This window comes from Oryctolagus cuniculus, chromosome 13 (assembly GCF_964237555.1).
Source record: "Oryctolagus cuniculus chromosome 13, mOryCun1.1, whole genome shotgun sequence".
Taxonomy (NCBI): Eukaryota; Metazoa; Chordata; class Mammalia; order Lagomorpha; family Leporidae; genus Oryctolagus; species Oryctolagus cuniculus.
This window is the reverse complement of record NC_091444.1, coordinates 26155586-26166556: the sequence shown is the minus strand read 5'-3', so window position 1 is coordinate 26166556 and position 10971 is coordinate 26155586. Positions and strand designations below refer to the sequence as shown.

General features: G+C 47.4%; 1 protein-coding gene across 1 annotated transcript; it reads left to right on the top strand.

Moving 5' to 3' along the window:
- The first annotated feature begins 2457 nt into the window (after nucleotides 1-2457).
- On the top strand, nucleotides 2458-10131 carry SLC30A1 (solute carrier family 30 member 1). The gene is made up of 2 exons (XM_051820544.2): nucleotides 2458-3707; nucleotides 5489-10131. The coding sequence occupies exons 1-2, from the start codon at nucleotides 3092-3094 to the stop codon at nucleotides 6391-6393; spliced, it is 1521 nt and encodes a 506-aa protein (XP_051676504.1). The 5' UTR covers nucleotides 2458-3091; the 3' UTR covers nucleotides 6394-10131.
- Nucleotides 10132-10971: the final 840 nt, after the last annotated feature.

Genomic DNA, 10971 nt, shown 5'->3' with positions numbered 1-10971 from the left:
TCTGTATTGGTTCTTCTTTGGGTATCAAACTCTCACATTTGAAAGAATCTTTTAATTAAAGGGACCCAGCGAGGCAAAATGGCCTTCCAACTGCCTCCTGGTGGCTTCCGCGAGACCGGCTTGGAATCCGTAAGTGGCTCCCCACTTGATATACATAATGGACTGGTAGGAAGAAGGTTTGAAGTTGTGTATATAGGATCAGAAAAATCTGATATGGACCCATTGACCATATCAAAGGAGAGACTATGGAAGAACTGAAGCTCACCAATCCAGACTTCACCTCAAATTCAGCACATTAACAATGGAACTCGGGGCGGGCGTTGTGGTGGTGCAGGTCGGCGCCACCCCTCACCCTGCATCAGGGCGCAGGTTTGTGTCCCCGCTGCTCGGCTTCCAATCCGTACCCTGTCGAGACACCTGGGAAGCAGCTGGAGCAAGTACTTGGGCCTCTGACACCCACAGGGGAGACCTGAGAGGAGTTCCTGGCTCCTGGACTTGGCCTGGTCTAGCCAAAGATCTCTTTCATGTTGCCTTTCACATCAATAAATCTCTTACTAAAAAATGGAACTCGGGGCAGATGTCTGGCACAGTGGGTAAGGCACAGGTTGGGACACTGACATTCCATATCGGAGTCCCTGGGTTCACGTCCCAGCTCCTCTTTGCATCCCAGCTTCTCGCAAATCCGCATCCTGGGGAGAAGCAGGAAACGAAGGCTCAAGCACTTGAGTCCCTGACTCCTAAGTGGGAGACCTGGGTTGAGTTCCAGGCTCCTGTCTTCAGCCTGACCCAACCCTAGCTGTTGCTGGCATGTGAGGAGTGAGCCCGTGGATGGAAGCTATCGCTCACTAGCTCTTTGCTTTTCACATAAAGGGGGGAAAGGAGCTCCGTATTTCCCCCTTTAAACCAAGCTTCTTGGCCCCCTTCCCGGCTGCCTCACCTAGTCAAGGAAGTGGTTTCCTTGCCAGATTAGGAGCACTGTGAGTATCTTTAATTCTGCTAAGCAGCCTTCTTCCTCCCCATACCCTATTAATCACACAGCTCTGTCAATTCTTCCTTAATAATGACTGGGAAACTTTCCATTCTTTTCTATCCCAGCAGAACAAACACAGAAAATGAAGATGTGGCTCTCCAGACTAGATGGGGAGTTGAGAAACACTCCACATACAAGTGAAAAAGAATTTTATAGACTTAATAATACCCCCCCCCCAAATGCAAAGTAGCCTAACTCATGTGCTGATCTGAAGGCAAGGGCTGGCACTGCGTTGGTCTGGCACAGATGTGGAGCAGCTGGGGGCCAGCTCCCCCACCAGGGGCAGTGGAGAGGCCACTGTGATGATCCTAAGCTCCAGCCCACCCCACTTGGACCAGGAATCCTTCACCTCCAGATCGGCTAATCGCCGCCCCAGGAACCCTGCGTGTATCTCCAATCTGAGCCAGTGCATAAACACGCCTTAGGGAGGGCTCTGTCATCACTTAAAGTTTGTACCCGCCTATGTGACCCCCACCAGGGCAGAAGCTGCCCCTCCCCCTCCCCAGCAACACCAGCACCGCAGGGTTCGGCCGCGTGGTCCACAAACACAAAGCCTCCGAACGCGGGGCTCTGAAGGAAGCCCGGGTCCCGCTCGGCCATCGATCCTTCCCCTCAGCAACCAACACACAGGCCGAGAGGGGCCCGACGACTTGCCGGTGATCGGGCAAGAGCCAGAGCCCAGGGTCCTCCTGCTGAAGTCTGTGCCCTAAATGGTCCCTGGGTAATGAGTGACAGAAAGCCCCCGCGTTACACAGGGCCTCCTGGGGGCGGCGTGACAGGGGCAATTTGCTTTACGGAAACATTTACAAAGATCTCCTTCACGCCACTTGCAAAGCCGCCCGCAGGACGAACTCCTCGGCCCGGCGGGGCAGAGTCACAAGTTACGTCCGGCACTTGTTTATGAGTCTGGAGGCTCTGACAGGGGCGCGCACCCGAGGGCCCCGCATGCAGGGGCTGCCCCCGGCCCCTCCCCGGCCGCCGGGCTGTCACAAGCCGCCGCGCAGCCCGCCCCCACGTGGACTCGACTGGCAGGATCAAAGTCTGTTTGCAGCCCGGCCCCGGCAGGTGTGCGGGGGGCTGCGAGGACCCCTCCACACCTAACGCGGCCTTGGCAACGCCCGAGAGGTTCCCGCCCGCCCCTCCCCCTCCCGCTGCACGCGGCCCGCGCCCCCTACCCTCCCCCACGACGCCCGCCGCTGCACCCGGCCGCGGCCCCCGGCCCACGCCCGGCTCCTGTAGGGAAAGGCCCCGCCTCCATCGGTTGGAGCCGCCACCCCGCCCTCTCCCGCCCCTCCGAGCTTCCATCCAATAGCCGGGGCGGATGGGCGGGGCGGGGCAGCTGTCGTGAGGGAGTCCTGGCCAATGGGAAAACGTTCCGGGCCCGGTGGGCGTGGCGTTGGGGCCTTGTCACGCTCGGGTCCGTGTGAAAACGGGGGTTCCGAGTGCAAAGCAAAGTTTTTTTGTAAACCGTCTGCAAAGGCGGGGGGGCGAAGAAGGCGCCCGAGACCGGGCCGAGTGCAGCTGCCGTGGCCGCCGCCTCTTCAGCTCCTCAGCGGTGGGCTCCTCAGTTCACTCTCAGCGGAGATCGGCGAGGAGAGCCCTCAGATGCTCGGAGCCCTCTCGGCGCGGAGCTCCGGGTCACCCTCGCCCGCCGCCCGCCTGCTCCTGCTCCTGCTCCGGCTGCTCGTCCCTCGGCTCCGGGAGTCCCGGCTCCCCGCCGCCACCGCCACCGCCACCGCCACCACAGCCGCCGCCGCCTCCGCCCCGCTGTGGGTGTGGGGGCTGCCAGGGTTGAGCAGGGCCTCGGCGCCGGCTCGGAGAACAGACGCCTGAGGAGCTGCGCGCCGCCGCCGCCGGCCGGCCGAGGACGCCCGCAGGCGCGGGGCTCAGCGGCTTGACCCCGGGCTCGCCCCCGTGCGGCCGCGGGAGCCCCGCAGCGGTTTCCCGAGCTGCCGGAGTCCGGCGGCAAGAGCCCCGCGCCGCCCTCCGACCCGCGTCGCCGGGTCGCCGCCGCCGCCGCCGCCGCCGCCTCCCGGGTCGCCGGGCCGCTCCGCCGCAGCCATGGGGTGCTGGGGTCGGAACCGGGGCCGGCTGCTGTGCATGCTGCTGCTGACCTTCATGTTCATGGTGCTGGAGGTGGTGGTGAGCCGGGTGACCTCGTCGCTGGCGATGCTCTCGGACTCCTTCCACATGCTGTCGGACGTGCTGGCGCTCGTGGTGGCGCTGGTGGCCGAGCGCTTCGCCCGGCGGACCCACGCCACCCAGAAGAACACGTTCGGCTGGATCCGGGCCGAGGTGATGGGGGCCCTGGTGAACGCCATCTTCCTGACCGGCCTTTGCTTCGCCATCCTGCTCGAAGCCATCGAGCGCTTCATCGAACCGCACGAGATGCAGCAGCCGCTCGTGGTCCTCGGCGTCGGCGTGGCCGGGCTGCTGGTTAACGTGCTGGGGCTCTGCCTCTTCCACCACCACAGCGGCTTCAGCCAGGACTCCGGCCACGGCCACTCGCACGGGGGCCACGGCCACGGCCTCCCCAAGGGGGTCCGCGTCAAGAGCAACCGCGCCGGGGGCAGCGACGGCAGCGCGGCCCCCGGCGAGCAGGGCCCGGAGCTGGAGGAGACCAACACCTTGGTGGCCAATAGCAGCAACTCCAACGGACTCAAGGTGGACCCGGCAGGTGAGCGCAGCAGTCGCGGCCGCAGGTGGTTGGGTCTGGGGAGTCCCGGCCACCCCGCCTGGCCCTGGGCGGGGTGGCCGGGACGCCCCCTGGCGCCCGCGCGAGCCCGGCCGCGCCGCCGGCTTCCCGCACGGCCCGCACAAGCCCCGCAGCTCGAGGAAGCCGGACCCACCCGGGCCGGGTGGGAGGAGCGGGGGGCGGTGGGTCTGCCGCGGCGGGAAGAGGCAGAGGGGGCCGCATCTCGGGGCAGTCGGCGGGACAGCTCCGAAAATGCTTCGGAATCCAGGCCCTCGGCGGCCCCCCTGGGGAACGGAGGGGACCCCCTGTCCGTCCTTACTTGGGGGCTGAGACCCTGCCCAGCCCAAGTAGTCCCGTGCCCACTGCACAAGTTTCGTAACGTTGCCTTCAGAGCGCATGAGCCCTGGGTAAAGGTTTCGTTTATGAGCCGCAATGTATTTTTCAGTTCATCGATCCCCAATCCTGAAAATCCTAGGGGTTTGTCCGGGGTTAACATGTACTTCCCTTAAGACCAAAAGGAAAGTGACGCTAATTTATTTATCGTGTATTTTTAATGAATGCTTTTCCTTTAACATAAGTGCTCTTGAAGAGAATTTGGAAAATAAATGTTGAAAGGAAGTGGGGAAAAATAAACCAGCAAACGAAGCAATGGCATGTTACCCAAGCTCAGCCATGTAAACAGTTTGTGTATTTCCTCCCATTTTTTCCATTGCTATTCATCCAGTTTATCATACGAGGTGCAGTTTTCCCCTTTTGGTGCAGTATCTCCTGTTGATGAGGTTCACATTGTGCACTGAAAGGGTCTAATGTATCTCCCCTCATCCACCAGGCAGGGTGATAGTCCAAAGAAATCAAGCTAAACTGGTGTGTAGTTCTTTTAAAAGATAACTCTCTCACCTTAAAAGCTAGTGGGGTAGGTAATAATCGCTTGGTTCCAATTTTTCTTTTTTCTTTATTTTTAAGGAGCAACCCTAATTAATTTGAAAGTCAGAGTTAACAGAGAGGAAAGGAGAGACAGAGATAGTCCATCCACTGGTTCACTCCCCAAATGGCTGCAAGGGCAGGGGCTGGACCAGGCCGAAGCTGGGAACCAGGAGCCTCCCCCTGATCTCCCATGTGGCAGGAGCCTGGGGACTTGGGCTATCCTCTGCTATCCAGCAGGGAGCTGGGGCTGCAGGCGGCTGTGTCACAGCACTGGCCTCATGGTTCCAGTTCCTGAAGTGTCAGTGATTGTTGATTTGTATTGTTGACTTGTCAGTTTTTAAGCCCCCTGTACCAAGAGATTATCTTTTATATTCATGATAAGTGTCTAAAAGTCAAAAGTTGACCTTGGTGAGAGTGAGTGGAGCCAGTGTCAAATCAAGCATTTTGTATTAGCAGACTTATCCATGGCTGCACTTATTGGGTGGTGGCATTCAGTTTTATGTTTTCCTTGTTGTATATGCCAAGAACTACAGCAGAATCTTTATAGGATTCCACACCCATAGAAAAGATGTGTGGATTTTTATATTTATTTATTTATTTTTTGCAGGAGGGGGAGGTGGGAGATGTTACCAGAATGGAAAAGCAGTATCCTAATGACTTAATTTAGCCCTGACCATTAGGTCTTGGCTTGTTCCCAGAATGCCAATTTATATTAAATTGCTCTGAGCACACTTTCATCATGCTTTATGAAAACATTTTCACCTTCATAAGTTGGATTAGCAAGGATGTTTATATAAACATTTTAAATGTATTTGATACGAATTTTTATTTCTTTGTAGATCCAGAAAAACCTAGAAGTGATGATGCTGTGGAAGTACAAGTGAATGGGAATCTTATCAGAGAACCTGAGCATATGAAATTGGAAGAAGACGATAGGGCTGGACAACTTAACATGCGTGGAGTTTTTCTGCATGTCCTTGGAGATGCCTTGGGTTCAGTGATTGTAGTAGTAAATGCCTTGGTCTTTTATTTTTCTTGGAAAGGTTGTTCAGAGAGAAATTTTTGTGTGAACCCATGTTCCCTGGATCCCTGCAAAGCACTTGTAGAAATAATTAATAGTACTCATGCATCACTTCATGAGGCTGGTCCTTGCTGGGTGCTGTATCTAGATCCAACTCTTTGTGTTGTAATGGTTTGTATACTTCTTTATACAACTTACCCATTACTTAAGGAATCTGCTCTTATCCTTCTACAAACTGTTCCTAAGCAAATTGATATCAGAAATTTGATAAAAGAACTTCGAGATGTTGAAGGAGTTGAGGAAGTTCATGAATTGCATGTTTGGCAACTTGCCGGAAGCAGGATCATTGCCACTGCTCACATAAAATGTGAAGACCCAACATCATACATGCAGGTGGCTAAAACCATTAAAGACGTTTTTCATAATCACGGAATTCACGCTACCACCATTCAGCCTGAATTTGCTAGTGTAGGCTCTAAGTCCCGTGTAGTCCCGTGTGAACTTGCCTGCAGAACTCAGTGTGCTTTGAAGCAATGTTGTGGGACACGGCCACAGGCCCAGTCTGGAAAGGATGGAGAAAAGGCCCCAACAGTTAGCATTTCTTGTTTAGAACTTAGTGACAATCTAGAGAAGAAGCCCAGGAGGACTAAAGGTGAAAACATCCCTGCTGTTGTGATAGAGATTAAAAAAATGCCAAACAAACAACCTGAATCATCTTTGTGAGTCTTAAAAAAGATGTGATATTTGACTTTTGCTTTAAACTGCAAGAGGAAAAAGACTCCATTGAAATTCTAAGTTTGCCAAGTAGCATAATTGAAGCCCTTGTCTGGTCACACAATTTAATTCTATTTTTGTAAGAACATAATGGGACTGCATACCAGAGTTCTATATTACAACTTGGTGATTATTAGCACAGAATACAGCTATGCTGTAATGATTTTGGAAAGCCAGTTTTAACACTATGTTACATTTTTGTTTAAAGTAAGTATAAACCTTATATAACATAATGACATTTGATTTCCAGTTTTTGATTTCCGGTTTTCCCGTGATAAAAATTAGGGGGATAAATAAATTAAAATTGTTACTGGAATTTCTCTGCTTTTCTTTTCCCCGTTGTTACACTTAGAATTATAGTTGCTAGAATTTTAAAAATCAACAAGTTTGTTTCCTCTGACATCTTAGTTAATATTTACTTTTTCTTTGAGATCAGAATGGCAGCATATTTTTCAGTGACTCATAGCTATTAGTAGGAAATAAGATCAGCTGCTATTCTCTATTCTAAATTGCTGAGTATTTGTCTAATGTACAGTGAGATAATTAAACTTACACATAATAGCATGTGGAGACTAAGAGCAGGAAAGAAAGTTTATTAAACTATTTAGATTATTATAAATTTCCAGACTACATTTCTAAGTTTTTTTGAGAATTTCAACTCATTCTACCAAAGTGAGTCTAAAACATGGACATGTTCACCAGCATTACTTTCTCTCAAAGATTGGTATTAGAGACACTGAGCTGAAAATTTACTGACATGTTTAAAGATGCTAATTTAGTCTAATAATTACTTGGTAAGTGCAAGAAATGTGATCTTTTAAATTGTGGATGTTTTTAAAAAAAACTTTTCAAAAGTTAAAGTCATTTCATGGTGACCAATCATGACTGGATTTAAACAGCTTTTCCAGCACAATCAGTGATGCCTGTGCTTTGCCAAGAGCCACTGACTTGAGAGAGAAAATAAGATGTTTAATGCAATTTGGATATTAAATTCTTAGAAAGCAGACTATAATTTAGGCAAAATTAGAATTCTTTAAGTGATCCTGTCTTGACCTTGATCATATCTTCAATAGCAGCTTATTTGCAAGGTGCCACAGTTCATGCAGGAAATTGTTCTTGGCTATTGGATTATTGCTATAGGTTTCAAATCCAACAAAAACGTTATTTAAGAGTATTTTAAGTTATATTTTTCTTGATAAAGTTGTGCTTTGTGAAGAAAATGTAGGTTTTTGTCCTCAAAAGGATGAATATTAATATCAGTTATCATGTATAGCTCTATTTTTCTAGAAACAAGGTATTCTGACTACTTCAGTAACTTTTATAGCTGACTACTTTTCGGATGGCTACCTTTTGGGATTTGAAATAATTCCTTGTTTAATAGGTCTTAAGATGAAAGTGTTGGAATTTGCCAGTGACTTTTTAAAGGGATGATCTTTTGTGGTAGATGGTGTGTCTTTTTCCTAGGGTAAGCCTATTGCAGGCAATGGGCCTATTTAAGAACAGCTGATTTTTCCAATGAGAATGAGGTAATTTTAGGAACATAGTTTGTAAATTCACATTTACTATAATGGGCCAAAACCATAACCTGCCAATTTGCAATACATCCTGATCTTTTAATACTGTTATCTGATATTGTGTAATTCAGTTCATTAGCTGGTGGTTATTTTGAATTTTGCAAAAAGCTTTGTGTTTGATTTCTTTAAACATAAAATTGAAGAATCTCCTTATCTGGGTGAACAAGAGAGAAAGCTTCAAATTGTACTGTATCATGTACATTCCTGATTTGCCCATTTGTCATATAAACAGTGATGATACAGTAACTGGTAAGATATATTGCACTCAGTGGGGTATTCTTTGCAAATGCTGTATTTGGGGTCTGTATCTTAAAGGTGGTTTAACACATATGTATAAAATAGAACCTGAATGAGGATTTTTAAAAATTATAAGCATGGGACAAGGGCTATGTTTTATTTTTCAAAAGTGCTTTGAAGGTAGCAGCCTTCATGTTTTAGTTATTTAGTTTTCATAATTTCTTTGGTAGCTTCTATGTAACAGTGGTACCATAGGATTTTCTGTTTTCAAAGGACTTTGTCATAGCAGAATCAGTGGGCACTGACTCGCCTTTTGAGTTTTAGCCAATTTATTTATTTCTTAAAATGCACTTTCTAACCCAATTTTTTTAGCTATATTAGCATTATCTTTTTAAAAGAAGACATGCTTTATATTTAAATATTGTGGAATTTAAGTGTCATTTCCAAAATAGCTTATTCCTTCCTGAAAGAAATTGAGGGAAATAACCCCGGGTTACTAGAAGACTTAACCCCAATATTTCAGTATGCTCTTTTATAACACTGCATCAGTTCCAGGAGTGGCATCTCTCCTGCTGGCTGTTTTCTGTTTGAGCAAGATCAGTGTAGAGTGTGTGTTCAGAAACGTGTTTGTTGTCTCTGTTTAGTGAGAGGGAGGTACGTGCCGCATGTGCCCCCAGAAATTTTTCCAAGCCAAATAGAGCCTCAGTGATGAGAGGTTCACGTCTCAGCTGTCACCTTTCAGTTTGATTTTTTTCCTCTGGAGGGCATCTGTATTGTAAAAGTGGGGACTAGAACCTCGAAAGTAGAATCATCAAAAACTTCGCTCTGTGTATTTTAACATTTTAAAGAACAAAGTTGAATGACTAAGGTATGTAATTCAAAAGGAAAAATTTCTGTCAAGTACACCTTGGAAAAATCTCAGTATGTAAACGTGTTTGTGTCTTGTTAACATCTTCAGTTAGTTTGCAATTCTTGAGGCAAAAAAACCTCTGGAACCTGATGTTTTAGTAGGTTAACTGGTATTGAATTCAAGATGTTTTACTTTAATAAGCAAATAGCATTTGAATGCTTAATATGTCATTAACCTGCTGTCTTAAGATGTTCACACATACGCAGATACGGAGAGTAATTCTACAATATAAAAATATTTATTTTAATACTGAGTTTCAGTAAAGTCATAAAACAGTGTTAAAACTCTTGGGAAGGTGGAGGGGTTTTTGTTGTTTGTTTGAGTTGAAACTGTGTCTTACAGTGTTTCACAGTCTCTGGAGTGGGAATTGTTATAGCACTATTTTAATGTAGCTCTGCCAATATATGGCAATGCTATTTTGTTTACTAACAAGCTCTGGAACAGTTGGCAGTCATTTTCACTGGCACAAGAGCCTTTTGTATGTTATTCAATTTAAACTTTTAAACCAAAAATTTTATTATCCAGTGTCTTTGGCAAAAAGACGCTGAAGGGAATGTAACATACAATTAATATGTGGTTATATATAAAAAGACACAAATTGCCATGTTATGGTTCTGCCTTGAAACAGCACAATGAAGTGTATCAGTGTATTCTGTGATTCTTTGAAACTTCAATATTGTGTTGTTTTTGTGTCTGCTGTCACCTGTCTTTTGGGCCAGATGTGGCACAGTTAAATGCAGTTATCATCTCATTAAATGCAGATGCAGATTAAACGTCTTTAGTGCTGCAACATTTTACCTAACTTTTTGTATGTTTTATGACTCTGTTATTTTCCAAAGCTGTTCCTACCTCACCATGAGGCTTTATGGATTGTTATGTATTATAAATGTTCTATATGAGACAGACTACTGTGTTTTCTTCTCATTTATTAAAAGTTAAGTAGAAAAATAAACTAATTTTAATATCTGTTTTGTGCATATGGCCTCCCCTTTCTACTAGGGTGGACTATCTGGAAGAGAGGTGGGTTTCAGGTGTTGAAAGGGGAAATTGCAATGTTGTTGGTGTACAGAGTAACAGATTACAGGTCAGTGGTGTGGGAGAAAGCAAAACATGAGCAAAAATTGTCATAGAAGTTGAGAGGGTAACTTACTGCAAACACTAATACCACATGATCTTGCAAATTTTTTTTTTTTTTTTTTGACAGGCAGAGTGGACAGTGAGAGAGAGAGACAGAGAGAGAAAGGTCTTCCTTTGCCGCTGGTTCACCCTCCAATGGCCGCCGCTGCAGCCGGCGTACCGCGCTGATCCTGGCAGGAGCCAGGAGCCAGGTGCTTTTCCTGGTCTCCCATGGGGTGCAGGGCCCAAGCACCTGGGCCATCCTCCACTGCACTCCCTGGCCATAGCAGAGAGCTGGCCTGGAAGAGGGGCAACCGGGACAGAATCCGGCGCCCCAACCGGGACTAGAACCCGGTGTGCCGGCGCCGCAAGGTGGAGGATTAGCCTATTGAGCCACGGCGCCGGCTGCAAATTTTTTTTATTGTAAGTGTTAAGCTTATAGATAATGTAGTTATGGTTAATTTGCTGTTTCTGGTACTTGGCTAATTTTTTTACCTATAAGCAAGTTACTATCAAGAATTATTAAATAAACCTATATGTAATTATCTGAAAGTACTAACCCGAAAGTTAGTACATTTAGTGTGGTTATGTGAGTCTAGCACAAATGTATTCTGTCATAAAAAAAATACTTGTACTGTTGAGAAGTCAATTGACAGTAAATGAGAATAGATAAACATTCAATTCAGGGAA